This window comes from Astyanax mexicanus, chromosome 2 (assembly GCF_023375975.1).
Source record: "Astyanax mexicanus isolate ESR-SI-001 chromosome 2, AstMex3_surface, whole genome shotgun sequence".
NCBI classification, from domain to species: Eukaryota; Metazoa; Chordata; class Actinopteri; order Characiformes; family Acestrorhamphidae; genus Astyanax; species Astyanax mexicanus.
Window position 1 is genome coordinate 8,649,227 of NC_064409.1, and position 14,169 is coordinate 8,663,395.

Sequence of the window (14,169 nt, forward strand, 5' to 3'; positions counted from 1 at the left end):
ACCAGGAGTGGAATAAAGTTATCCAAAAAGCAGTGTGTAAGACTGGTGGAAGAGAACATGCCAAGATGCATGAAAACTGTGATTAAAAAACAGGGTTATTATTGATTTCTGAACTCTTAAAACTTTATGAATACGTACTTGTTTTATTTGCATTATTTGAGGTCTGAAAGCTCTGCATCTCTTTTTTTTTGGTCATTTCAGCCATTTTTCATTTTCTGCAAAGAAATGCTGTAAATGACAATATTTCTATTTAGAATTTAGGAGAAATGTTTTTTTGTAGTTTATAGAATAAAAAAAATGTCCATTTTAGCAAAGTCAGAGAAACTGAACTGTTCTCTTAATGTTTTCCAGAGCTGTGTATAACGCAATTCAAAACCGCACAATTCTACCTTTATCTCTTTATTTATTAAAATAAGCGTTACACTACGGATTTAGCTCATTTAGCTACACGATCAGGTCTGGTATTTCCTGCTGGACCGGATTCACTGAGAACATTCTTACTGACACATTATATCAAAAACACGTTACCTAATATTTCATGGTGTAATTCCTAAAAAAAATAAGTGTTTTAATTTTGTGTTTAACCCTTTCAGACCTGAATTAGCTTTAGTGATGGAAAAAGCAATTCAATCAAATTATCGTTTTTTATTTCCATTGCACTAAAAGCATATATGTAATATTTTATATAAATCTTTTTAATTCATAAACCATATAAAGTATACCACATATAAAAGCTTTCTTAGTCACATTAAATGAGTAAAACATTGCTTTACTTGGCCTCAATGGCTCTAGTACTATTATTGTTTTTTCCAGTGCAGTGGATGGGGCCAAGCTTATGTTTTATTGGTTTATAAAAACTTGTTCATTGGCTGGTTCATGATGTATTCTGATAGACGACAGCTCAAATAGTGCTATGTGCAAGAAAACATTTAAAAATACATGAAATAAAAAATAGTAAAAGAAAATACATGATGATGAAAAAAGGAAATACATTATATCCATTGTTTTTGGATGCTGGGTATATGAAATACACCATTAAATCAAATAAAGTAAGACAATTATTTTACATTTTACAAATGTGATTTCAAATGTCTCTTCATCCACTATCAAAACCAACAGTGAGCCTACACATCTTGTTACCAGGCAAATTCATAAAAAAAACTTTGCTAATTGGAAAATGAAACAAACAAAAAAGCTTGATTTTGACATTCATTTTATTACAGACAGTATGAACCGCATTCAGTGCATTCCTGGTGTGAACATTATTATTCTATTTTATTTGTTTTCCATGGCGTCTGTGAGAAAGATGTGGCAGGACGTTTCTCTATGATCTTCATGCTTTTCTGTATTCATTTTGCAGTCACTGAGGTATATTTGCACAACCCCTTTACCTTACCTACTAGTTTATAATTCTGCGTTGAGTCAACAACACACTTCAGGCCCGTGACTGGCTCTCTACAGCCCACACATTATAGACAATAGAAAATGTCTACATTTCTGCATGGAAGTGCTTTATTTTTTATTGGTTTACATTTGCAAAGGGCTCTCATTATTAAGTTAAATTTCTCACATAGCCTGTTGTTAATGTTCTATCTCTATGTCAGGGCTCTCGAACACTCTGGTTAAGTCTGGTTTCTTGGCATGCTGTCTGGCCGTAGTGCCAGTGCTGTCCTCTGTGTCCCTGAGTCCTAGCTGCAGAAGGGTCGTGGCTGCTGCTGCATGCTGGCCAATACATGCCATATGTAACGCTGGGGAATAGAACACAGAGAATGGTATAAAAAAACAAATGGCAAGTGTAATACACAAAACACTAAATAATATCCTTGTACTCATAGTGCAGGGGTCGGCAATTAAGTTAAGATAAGTTAAGATCATTTCCAAGCCATTAAAAAAAATCTGTTTTGGAAAATGAAATGTAATGGGATGGAGTGCTAAAAACTAGTAGACTAGTAGCTCTCCAGCCCAGAGGGTTGTTGAACCCAATTGCAGAACAGTTGATCTCAAAGCAGGTAAACCCAAGAAGAAAGAAAAAAAAAACAATAAATAAGCACACTGCTACTCACACTGGGTCAGACCTGTGTTGTCAAAATCATGGTCCAATACACTACAGCTAGTGAATTGAGACACGGCCGGGAATAAACACCCTTATAAAGATGTAGTGAGCCCAAGAACGGGTGGAAAAACGTGACCGAAAAGTCACGCCGAGCGCGACAGAGAGACGGGAGGAATGTCAACAAAAGCTAGCCAGAGAAGCATTTTATTTAGTTTTTATTTATTAAATTATCATTCATTATAGTTCAAACAACCTCAAGGGCCATATATTTCATTCTTGCGGGCCGCATCTGGCCCATGGACCGCCGGATTGCCGACACCTGTCACAGTGTTTTTTTTAGTGATTTCTTACCTGATCTTCCTTTCTTATCTCTTGCGTGGAGATCAGCACCCAACTGTAGCAAAGTTTTTATGGCACTTGTGTGACCCTCCTAAAAATGAACAGAAGAGCAGATCTTCACCAAGTTTACCAGAAGCATTGTACAGTATAGACATTATTAAACTGCTTCTCTGTTCATAAGCAGATGTTTCCAGTCATTTTTGTTTATGAATAAGAAAGCACCGCACCTTAGCAGCATAATGTAAAGCAGTAAGCTCCAACTTGGTGGCTCCTGCGTTCACGTCAATGTTGAGATCCTGGACAAGGAAATGTAAAGCTTCTTCTTGAGCTGTCACTGATGCTTGATGTAAGGGCTGTGCTCCCAGAATATCTACAGCAGTTGGGGAGGCCTGTTTTCACAAACAGAGACAAACAGACAGACACAACACACACAACAATGTTAAATATATTCCCGAGGTATCATCAGAGTTGCTACTAATTGTAAGCGTGTTGCATGCACTTCATTATCAGATTACCGTACTGCAGAACATAAGAGTTTGCCAGTAATCAGATTAATGTGTTTACATGAACTTGGGTAATCAGATAATGGGACAACTCTTAAAAAGTTTACATGAGTAGGTCAATAATCAACTAGCAAACCTAAAAAAAAGCCAATAAATTTAAAATAATAAGATGTGACTAACATAACATGAAACCAAATCTTCATAGGGGTGTGAGAAGACACTAATATCACGAGATTATCACGAGATAACAATAAATGCAAACCACAACCAGTCATATTAAGCCTATGGTTTGTGTTTTTTTCTCCTAAATCTCTTGTAATTTAAATATGCATAACTATAACCAGTCATATTAAGACTAAGCTTGAAGTGCAAACAGAGACAGAACATTTTTTTAAATACAGTACAGAGCTAAGGGATTAGTACAACTGCCTATGAAACAGTCACGTGTAGGATTTACAGTAGGGCTGTGAATCTTCGGGACAGTAAGTCGCGTGGAGCTTTTTAACTGTAACGCGGAGCTCACCTACTGTTTTTTTTTTCTTCCGCGAGACAGGTTTAAGCTTGACGAGAAATATCGAGATCTCGTCACACCCCTAAATCTTTATGGTGTGTTTTTTAACCCTTTCAGCCACAATAGCAATCACATCCCTCCAAATGTATTTGGTAATCATCTAGCGGCTGCTCTCTGAAACTCTGCTCGCTTATCTCAAGTACCATAGCCTGTTTTCACTCATATGCAGACTAAGAATTCTGAGAAGTATATACCTACACTGAGAAATTTGATTACTGAGCTAAATCCTGAGCTCTGTTTATCAGATCTTTTTTATTGGATTTTCCATCAATCTAAGAAAGTGAAATATGCTGTTTAAATACTTGATTAATCAGACACATGTAAACAGTAATCTGTTTATAATCAGATTATGAACTGTATGTAAATGCACTCGTCTTCATCTTACTTGGTGTTTCTCCAACAGCAGCTTGGCTACTGCAAGGTGTCCGTTTCTGACAGCATCCATGAACGGAGTGACTCCACAGCTGTCCTTCTCGTCAGATTTATAAGAACATCTAGGAAAAAAACAAAAAACAAACATAAGCTTTGTGATACATAGACTTACTAAGTACTAATTAAATACTAAATAATGTAAATACTGGGTTGCACCATATTTTTGCTCTTGAAACAGTGGCAGTACTTTGTGGCATAGATTTTACAAGCTGTTATAAACATTTCATTACATTATTATATTACATGTACATGGGAAAGTAATTGAATAAGAGATTTGCGAATTTGATGCTGTTGGTGCATTTTGCCTGAATGTCAAATTGCTGCAATAACTATTATGTATTATGTACATATCTTTAAATATTGTGATATCATCTTTTTGTAATAATTAATTATAATCTAATTATAAACAATGCTGCTGTTAGTAACTGGACATATCCTATTAGGTTTATAAAAAATCATATTTAAAAAAAAAAGGCTGGGAGGAGGGGGGGGGTTGGGGGGGGCGGGGTTACTGTATGTGTTACATGTATGTATACATGTTTTTATGTTTTTATATCCATAAATAAAATAGATCTAATTATTAAATCTAAAATATTCTGACTGGCATGCCAGACCAATGATACATTTTCAGTAGACATAAATACTACATTTTTCTGCTATGTTCGCATTTCACATGTCCAACTATATGGCTTCAGTCAGTAGTATGTACACCAGTTTGCTATTATTTAGGTAATATTTAACCTACTCCAACACGCACAGAGCAATGTGTTTGTCCACCTGCTTCAAAACGACTCCTTCGAGCCGGATTCGAACCAGCGACCTAAGGATAGCCGTATGCAACCTCTACAGTCCTCCGCTCTACCAACTGAGCTATCGAAGGGTTGAGAACAAACATTTTCACAAACTCATGTCCCTCCAATATTTCTTGTACAGTATAGTTTAGCTAGAGGTTTGTGAAATATAATACATACTTTTTTATATAAAATAATTATTATGCACACAGAACTCAAAGTTTGTTTGCTTGTCCATTTCCATTTCTTTTGTGTTCACCAAGCACATTCCCAAAATCTGTATTTATCAAGTAATGTACACCAATCTTATGTGTTTCTCTTAATATCTAGGCTAAATTACTCTTATAAAATCCGGTTTCAGTAATGTTCAATCAACCCAACCCAACCATGTGGCCTCCATGCACTATAACCTTGTGTTCTATTACTTAAAACAGTTCCTTCGAGCCGGATTTGAACCAGCTACCTAAGGATAGCCATATACAACCTCTACAGTCCTCCGCTCTACCAACTGAGCTATCTAAGGGTTGAGAAAAACCTTTTTCACAAACACTTGTGTCAATTTAACAATGCTCTGATGTGTGCTTGTTTTGGTGTGTATTTGTTGCAAATCCGAACTATAGACTTAACATTAACAATTCCCATTAGATCAATGATTACATGGCATGACATTAAAATGATGGAAACAACCTCATCTGGGATTTAGATGGTGCAATTTTCCTCCATTCTGATTGGCCATGGCCCATATCTATCTGCCAGTGTATGCTATGCACTGCTGTCACAGGATTGGCTGATTAGATAACTGCATGAATGTGTAGGTGTGTATGTCAGTGTTTGACACAAACACATGTTAAGTAGAATATGCACAAAATCTTAAGCACTCACCTCTCAAGAAGGATACTGACAACTTCCAGACATCCGTGCATAGCTAGAAGACAAGTGTGGAAATATGATCAGACAAAAGTGCTAGCTTTAGTCTGTACACACTTTAAAAACAAACTATACAATGATGAATATGAAGGCTATGAATAGGGCTGCAGGGACACTTTAGCATCATTATCGTACATTATGTACAAAAAAAAAGAAATCTATTGCATATTTCCCAGTATTTTGCAGTTTTAAGATCCAATAAATATTAGTTTATTCTGCCTACAATATGACATTTTTCTTCTGAGCTAAATTCAGTCAAAGTAAATTATCTGTTGTCCTGCATTGTGCCAAATAGACAGTACCGGCAGTATGCAGCGGGGTCCGGCGGGTCTTGCTCTCTGTCCTCCACACCTCAGGCTTGACCAGCAGGAGATGCTCGATCACAGCAGCATCACCTTCTCGACACGCGATGTGGAAAGAGTTCCAGCCGTCCTTGTTGCGGATGGTGGGGTCAGCGCCGTGATCCAGAAGCAGTTTAATAACCTCAAGGTTCCGTCGGGTGCAAGCCATCATCAGAGGAGTCCTATGAGACGCAATAGAAAAAAGGTAACTAATAAATCTATTTTAAGTTTCTGGGCATTCAAAGCAGCTCCATCAGCAGGTCAATGACAGAGCTGTATGAAGTACAAGAGACCCACACTTGAGTAAAAGTAAAACTTAAAAAATCCACAGCAATACACCAGTCCACAGCTATTTAAATAATGAAGTAATGGGACCTGAATTGTCTCCTGTGATTAAAAAAACATGTAAGAATGCGGCAGAAGAGACCAATATTTTACTATTAAATGTATATAGCAAATTAATCCAATTAACTAAAATGAGCCTGTGTGTTATATTTAATATTTCATTTTTATCTTTTTTATTTCATAAACCATCCATAAACAGTAAATACTTTCCCTAAATGGTTCTAGTGTTACTGTTTTTCCAGTGTTTTGCAGTCGATGGGGCCAAATTACTGTTTTATTGGTTTGTAAACTTGTTCATTTGCTGGTTTATGGTCTATTCTGATTGACAACAGCTCTCAAATATCGTTACAAAACATTTTAAAATAAAGAAAATACTACTGCCACACCAATGATACATTTTAGTAGAAATAAATAGTACACCTTTCACATGTCCTACTACATGGCTTCAGTCAGTAGTATGTACACCACTTTGCTGTTATTTAGGTAATATTTAACCTACCCAAACACGTATGAGGCAATGTGTTTGTCCACCTGCTTCAAAACAACTCCTTCAAACCGGATTTGAACCAGCGACCTAAGGATATCCATATAGAACCTCTACAGTCCTCCGCTCTACCAACTGAGCTATCGAAGGGTTAGGAAAACAACTGAATGCCCACAGTAAACAAAGCAACTATCTGTGGTTTAGCCTAAGCTTTTGTTCTTAATGGCATTTCCCCCCTACATTACTTTTTTTGTGTGGAATAATCCTGTTATATATATATACATTTATTTAATGGCAGACAAATCAGATGAACAGACACAGTAAACAAGATCTTGTTCCACCTTAACATTACTTTAAATACTTTTAAAACCAGTACATTTACACTTTTATTTGAGTAAAAACCTTAAGTTGATATTTGAACTGCTACAGAAGTATTTTTAACCCTAGTATCTATACTTCTACCTACAGAGAAATTAACCTGAAAACTTTTGACACCTGTGATGATGAATGTATTAAACATCTAACATATCCCTACAATTATACAGCTCTGGAAAAAATAAGAGACAACTTACAAATGATGAGTTTCTTTGATTTCACCAAATTAAAACCTCTGGAATATAATCAAGATAAAGATGGATGATCACAAGCGATCAAACCAAACTGAACTGCTTGAATTTTTTGCACCAGGAGTGGCATAAAGTTATCCAAAAGCAGCGTGTAACACTGGTGGAGGTGAACACGATGCCAAGATGCATGAAAACTGTGATGAAAAAAAGGGTTATTCCACCAAATATGTATTTTTGTACTTTTAGAACTTTGTGAATATGAACTTGTTTTCTTTGCATTTATTTGAGGTCTGAAAGCTCTGCATCTTTTTTGTTATTTCAACCATTTCTTATTTTCTGCAAATAAATGCTCTAAATGACAATATTTTATTTGGAATTTGGGTTTATTTTACTCAAACATATACCTATATATAGCAAAATTAGAGAAATTGATTCAGAAAGGGAAGTGGTGTCCTATTTTTTTTTAGAGCTGTACACTGGTACATATTAATATGGCCACACCACTGCTACACAATACTCTCTAGAGACATTTTAAACATAAAAAACCCATAGAAAGTATGCATGAATAGGTCACCGGTTATCAGCTAGATAGCTACTTAAGTGTTGTTGCATTCACCCTTGAAGCTTCATTACTCCACAAGAATTTGTTCACTTGTTAAAAAAGATTCCTTCGAGCCGGATTCGAACCAGCGACCTAAGGATATCCGTATTCAACCTCTACAGTCCTCCGCTCTACCAACTGAGCTATCGAAGGGTTAAACAGATGTGCTTCATACTGGTAGGTATGTACCACAGACCTATTATTCGTAGATATTAGGATATGTTTATGTTCTGCTTACGTTATTAAACGACACAGAAAAAAAACAAAATAAAACGTAAAATGTTCTGTTTCGTTCACACGTGCCAGCTCGCAACGTGACTGAAAGGTTTCCCTATCCAAATCGTAGTGTCTATGCTAACGTGCTAACGCTAGCTAGCTGTCTAGGTATGCTAAAATACGCGATTACACAGCTATTTTAGTTAACTATTGGATTTATTCACCTACTTAAAACGATTCCTTCGAGCCGGATTCGAACCAGCGACCTAAGGATATCCGTATTAAACCTCTACAGTCCTCCGCTCTACCAACTGAGCTATCGAAGGGTTGGAAACAAAGCTTTCATAAGCTGAAGTGTCCCTATATCATTTCCCATTCAATTGGGTATGAAACAACATAGACACAAGTAAACTAACGCTACCTAAATATAGATATACAAAGGGCAAATCTCATTTTGCTTTTTGTACCCTTACCCCCTTGTTCTCGACTGTCATCTCGATTTGCAACATATTAAAAAGGGAACGTAAGACAACCCTCCAAGAACCTGGAGCACTAAAGTTAAGCATCTTAGCTGCTGGTTAAGTAGTTAACTAACTTTAGAGCATCGCATGTCTTTAGAAACCATTTAATGTGGAACAGGAAAGTTAGCTAGCTAGATATCTAGATTTGGGACACATATGCATATACAGGATACATATGCATATACAGATATTTCTTTGCATAGCTAGCTAGATTTCTAGCTATGTTTATGGTGTAGTAGCATTTATTTATTTATTTTGCCGTTTTTCGAACATTGCAGCGATAATTTTGGAAGGAAGTTTGGGATTTGCTCAAATTAACTTGACTACCCTGTCTATCTTGTTATACACACAGTTTAGCAGTGTTGTGCCAGTTCACAGCTTTTCTGAACTAGTTCAAGTTCAGTTCCTACATGATCAAAGTGAACAGTTCACGTTCAAAGTTCACAATTTTAATTCTGAACTAGTTCAGTTCATTTTACTTTTTTCGCGAGATATTTAAAGAAATACTTTTTTCACTCTACAAGCATACCTGTCAAGTCTCCCGTTTTGGCAGGGAAACTACCGTATTTTACTCCTCTTTCCCGCCGTCCTCCCGTATTAGTATTTTCCCGTAAATTTCCCGTATTATATTAAGATTAAAAATATATATATTATTAAGGAGACAGGGCACTGACCGCTCTGTATCTCTTAACCAATCGTGGAGCCGGTTCAAGGAGAAAGTCCCGCCTTTCAGGAGAAACAGCCAATCAGTTTGCAAAGGAGAGTCAGTGTGGTGAAGCCCTCAGTCGCTGTGAGTTCAGGCAGCTAGTCGGAGCTGCTGATGTTAAAACATATCTGGATTTTCAGCGATTTTTCTTTAAGAAAGGTAACGGTAGGCTAATCATGTAAACTGTGAGATTTTTCTGATAGCTGCTTAAAAATACTCGTCTCTGAAATAAAACACACAGATTAAACCTTTTAAAATAAAATAAATTACAGCTTGTGACTCGGCTTAACTAAAATGTGGAGAGGACCGAAATGAACTGAACTGATCAGGGGTGGAGTGATCAAAAAGAAGAAGCATTAATTAAAAAGTATTAATTGTGTAGGCCACTTAGGACAAATTTTTACTGATGGAATATATGTGGTCCATGTCCTTTTAGTAAAAGCTCATAATACTATTTTTAGGTCACCTACAGTCATTTTGCAGAATTTGTGCACCCTTTGTTCAATTTTAAATCTATTAAATAAATAAAAAATATATCATATAAAAGAGTGCATTTATGGCAAAAAAGACATGAAATCTTAACTTTTTTTAATATCTAGAAAAGGATTTTAATTTGGCTGTATTAAAAAAATGACATGTAGAAATGTCCACAACATTTCAGATTCTGATAATCTAATTTTAGTGTGTAAGTGGTTCACTTGTGGTTATTTTAGATTTTTTGTAAACCTGTCTTAAAATGTAAGGGATACTGAACCTTCGTTGGGCTGGTGGGACGGCTTTAGGCGGACAGAGGAAAATATCCCTTATTTTTAAATCTAAAACTTGACGGGTATGTCTACAAGCTAGAAATCACTATACGTTCTTTGAAACTGCTTATTGTAGACATTCGCTCATGACACTGCAATTGTGGGTTTCTTACCAGGTGATGAAAATGTTCATAAGGAAAATCTATGTCTGTCTCCGTGCCATCACTTCCACTAGCTATTTTTTTTATTGCAGCGCTTTCTCTCTCTCTCTCTCTCTCGCCCTCTCCGCGTCGTTGCTCCTCTCTCTCTCTTTATTTTATTGTTTGCACTTTTTTTAGGGAACAGTGCCAACTTGGTTGTATAGGAATCCTCCCCACTACGCACTTACACAGGGAAGTTGGTTCACTTTTTGAATGACAGCTTTGTGAAGGTATTCAGAAAGAATTTGGTTTCTGCATTCACATCACCCGGGAAATACACTGGTAAGGATGCTCTTATAACAGCAGTTACTTTCTAAACATTTTTGTAATCTCTTATAAAACCTAAAATGTGTCTCTTTGCTTTTTTGTTAGGGGAGCTTACTAGAGTGCAGTACTTCTTAAGGCAGAACAATGAGCCCTTGCAAGACATGTGCTCCACATCTGAGAACATGTCAGCGTTGCTGGAGGATTTGAATGTACAAGATCTTGGAGATGAGGGCTTTGTCGAATCAACTAATGATAATTAAATCATATTGGCAGATCTAATGATTTCAGATGTGGCATCTCTCTGAGCCCCGAAGGTACGCAACTGAGCTATCGAAGGGTTGAAAAGATGTGTTTCATGAGCTGAAGTGTCCCTATTTTGCCAATAAACCGTCTACAGAGCAAAAATGCCTGATCTGATCTTTCTTTTACAGTAACAGGACTGAGTGAAACCCAGGGACACAACTAAAATGTGTATTTTAATTTTAATATTATGAATATATTATAAAAAAAAATTAAAGCATAGATGGGATTTGGAATCACACAACAATACAAGAAAAAAATAATCTCTGAAGAATTTCAATTATTTAAGTTATATTTCATGGTAAAGTTTATAGTAAGAGAGTGGAAACAGGTAACAAATGCTTTTTTATCAGTGTTCTAAGTAGTTTCTATTATTATTTCTTAATTACATATCTTACTTTTGCAATTAAGTCAATGTACAAGACACTATGCTTAGTAATAAAACGTTTTTTTAAATTATTTTGCGTGCACATTTATACATGTAATTTCCTGGGGACAGAAATGGCACCCATTCGGTGAATTGGCCTCTAAACAACTACGCTAATGGTATTTCTACCGTAGCTAACGCTATTTAGCAAAACACCGACTGTATTAATAAGCGTAAATCCGCTTCTGTGGGCATTTTTATTTAATAGTTAATTAATTAATTAATATTAAATATTTAAAAGGTGTCCTTCGAGCCGGATTCGAACCAGCGACCTAAGGATGTCCGTATTGAACCTCTACAGTCCTCCGCTCTACCAACTGAGCTATCGAAGGAGACATGCTAACATGCTGAAATTGTAGGCATTTCAATGTAAATACAGCAGGTGGTGCAATTGTGCTATGCTGTACTCACCAGTCCGCTTTCTTCAGCGTGTCAATTTTGGCTCCTCTGTGGATGAGATACTGAACACACTGCTCGTGGCTCATGGACGCAGCCTCGTGCAAAGCTCTCTTGTAATCACTGTTGTACAGCTCAATGTCCATCCCCACATCCTCCACCAGATACCTCAGCACCTCGAGGTGCCCGTGTCTGGCAGCATAGTGCAAAAGAGTGTCTCCTGATCTCCCAAAGTGAGCCTGCAGCGTCTGCTTCATCGGGTCTTTTTTCTCTATTTCCTCTCTAAGCATGCTCAAATGTCCATCCTGCGTTAACCTGATTAAGGACTTGAATATAGCTTCCTCCTCCATTATTTTAAGTTTAAGCCAAAGCCAATTTCTGCTAAATTAACTAATATAATATAACCTGTACTGTAGCGTTAAATCCTTACTGCACCACTTTATCATTTCACTCAGTGTTTGTTGACATAATCCGCACAAATGAAGCAAGCAGCAACATCAGCCCCTCAGTAAAAAAAATGGCCGAGAAAAAAAAGTCCTCTTCAAAATAAAAGCCTCACGGTTTCAGCGCAGTGGCAGCCAAACAGCAAAAGGTTGAATAATAAGCAACGTCAATTTTAAAAATGTCTAATTTATTGAAACAGTAAGCTTAGAAGCTTCTGAGACTTGAATATGACAACATAAGAAACTGCGCTAATAACATAGATGTATTACACACAGAGTGATCTATTTCAAGCGTTAATTTATTTTATTGATACTGATGTTTATGGTTTACAGCCAATACAAATCCCAAAAATCAGTGTCTCAGAAAATTGGAGTATTATATAAGACCAATTGGTACTTTTGGCAGTGTGGGCCGTGTGCCAAGTCCTGCTGGAAAATAAAATGCGCATCTCCATAAAAGTTGTCAGCAGAGGGAAGCATGAAGTGCTGTAAGATTTTCCAGGAAAACTCTGTATTAACTTTGGACTTGATATAACACCGTAAACCAACACCAGCAGATGACATATTTATAAATATATTTATAGTTCAGGAAAAAAAATGTTTATGTAACATTAATTTTCATCTTTTGCAATTCGTTAGATTATAGTTTCGTTAGTATTTTGGGTTTAGTTTAGTTTGTTTGTTTTCTAATTTTATTTGTTTTTGCGATTTATTATTCATTTATTTTCCTTAAAGAGAGGGCCTTGGCCTGTGTCTTGTGTCTTGGCCTGCAGGCCCTGTTTGCTTTCAGTTGTGTTTGCTTTCAGTTGTGTTTGCTTTATTGTGGCGTTTATTTGTTTGGGTCTGTAGGTGGGTTTTGTTTAGTTACTTCTTTTTTTTAGTTCTAATTGTTTACTTTTTAGTTTGTTTTGTGAAAGAATTTATTTGTTATTTTGGTTAAATATTTCTGTTTATTTGAATATTTTGTCATTGCAGCTAGCTTAGTGATGTGTTCAGCTAAGTACATCACTTTTAATTCCTCAAGCCAATGACAAGAACTGCCTTGAGCAGTAACGCGAACGTCGGAATCATGCGGGAATTGCGGGCGGGAGTGGGACTGAAAATCATATTTTTTTGCGGGAGCAGGACTGGAAATGCTGTCCCGCGCAGGTCTCTAGTAACACGCCCTGTCCCGCCGGCGGGCCAGAAAAATATCATAATTCATATCTGGCTGTGTTTGAGTAAATATAGGCTCAATATAGACACCCAATATGCCATTTTAAAGCTAAGAATCTCTACTTTTCAGTCACATTTAGCTGTATTTCGTTTTAGAGCTGAAAGCGTGCGCTAGACGGTCCGGTTTGTGATAAAAACACGCTCTTTGATCCGCCCGGGGTACCTGCAGAACACCCCCCACACCCAAACAGAGCGAATCAGCACCTACCTGAGAGCACTGGCTTCAGAATCCACCCAACCATCAGAAAATCCATCAATCCAGTCCCCAATAATCCCCATTTATGTCTGAGAAGCGCTCTTATAAATCCGACGCAGATTAAAACTTTTGGAAACTCCAGCGCTGTGTTCTGAGACTTTCCCTTTGTTCTGGAGCGATCAAACTGCGCATGCGTGTTACCATGGTAGTTGGGCAGACTGAGAGCCCCCCTCTGCCCCCCTACATTCTGTCAGCCAATCAGGTGGCGAGTTATGTGGGACAGAGGTGAAGCCCGCTCTGAAACCGGACACTCTGAGAGCGCTCCCCCCTCCCTCTGGAAAATCTGCTCCAGCGGGTCTATTCTATAGGGAGAGAACAGGCTGAGAGACCTTCTTTATTGCGAAATAAGTTATAAAATTAATAGATTTTATTCTTCTAAAGTTTCCAGTCCTTTTCAGAAAGAAAGGACCATCCCAGGTTCAGATCTCTATCATATCTAGGGAGCAGTTTATAATTTTACATGGTGATTTTAAAACTTCTAATAGCAGAATATAGAGCTACTAAAACACTTCATCCACATAAA

General features: G+C 37.0%; 1 protein-coding gene, 1 long non-coding RNA gene and 6 other non-coding genes across 8 annotated transcripts; 1 reads left to right on the forward strand and 7 right to left on the reverse strand.

Annotated features, from left to right (window-relative positions):
* Positions 1-1,494: 1,494 nt before the first annotated feature.
* Positions 1,495-12,257, reverse strand: ankrd16 (ankyrin repeat domain 16). The gene is made up of 7 exons (XM_007252403.4): positions 11,748-12,257; positions 5,919-6,139; positions 5,572-5,614; positions 3,852-3,960; positions 2,620-2,781; positions 2,405-2,483; positions 1,495-1,748 (listed from the first exon to the last, which is right to left on the reverse strand). Exons 1-7 carry the CDS (start codon positions 12,080-12,082, stop codon positions 1,582-1,584), a joined length of 1,116 nt encoding a protein of 371 aa, XP_007252465.3. The 5' UTR covers positions 12,083-12,257; the 3' UTR covers positions 1,495-1,581.
* On the reverse strand, positions 4,691-4,778 carry trnay-gua (transfer RNA tyrosine (anticodon GUA)). The gene is given in 2 exon segments: positions 4,691-4,726; positions 4,742-4,778. It is a non-coding gene; the product is annotated as a tRNA-Tyr (tRNA).
* trnay-gua (transfer RNA tyrosine (anticodon GUA)) lies at positions 5,125-5,212 on the reverse strand. The gene is given in 2 exon segments: positions 5,125-5,160; positions 5,176-5,212. It is a non-coding gene; the product is annotated as a tRNA-Tyr (tRNA).
* On the reverse strand, positions 6,849-6,936 carry trnay-gua (transfer RNA tyrosine (anticodon GUA)). The gene is given in 2 exon segments: positions 6,849-6,884; positions 6,900-6,936. It is a non-coding gene; the product is annotated as a tRNA-Tyr (tRNA).
* On the forward strand, positions 8,006-11,004 carry LOC111192929 (uncharacterized). Its single transcript, XR_002650178.2, has 3 exons — positions 8,006-8,134; positions 10,481-10,624; positions 10,715-11,004. It is a non-coding gene; the product is annotated as an uncharacterized LOC111192929 (long non-coding RNA).
* On the reverse strand, positions 8,019-8,106 carry trnay-gua (transfer RNA tyrosine (anticodon GUA)). Its single transcript is given in 2 exon segments — positions 8,019-8,054; positions 8,070-8,106. It is a non-coding gene; the product is annotated as a tRNA-Tyr (tRNA).
* On the reverse strand, positions 8,408-8,495 carry trnay-gua (transfer RNA tyrosine (anticodon GUA)). The gene is given in 2 exon segments: positions 8,408-8,443; positions 8,459-8,495. It is a non-coding gene; the product is annotated as a tRNA-Tyr (tRNA).
* On the reverse strand, positions 11,581-11,668 carry trnay-gua (transfer RNA tyrosine (anticodon GUA)). Its single transcript is given in 2 exon segments — positions 11,581-11,616; positions 11,632-11,668. It is a non-coding gene; the product is annotated as a tRNA-Tyr (tRNA).
* Positions 12,258-14,169: the final 1,912 nt, after the last annotated feature.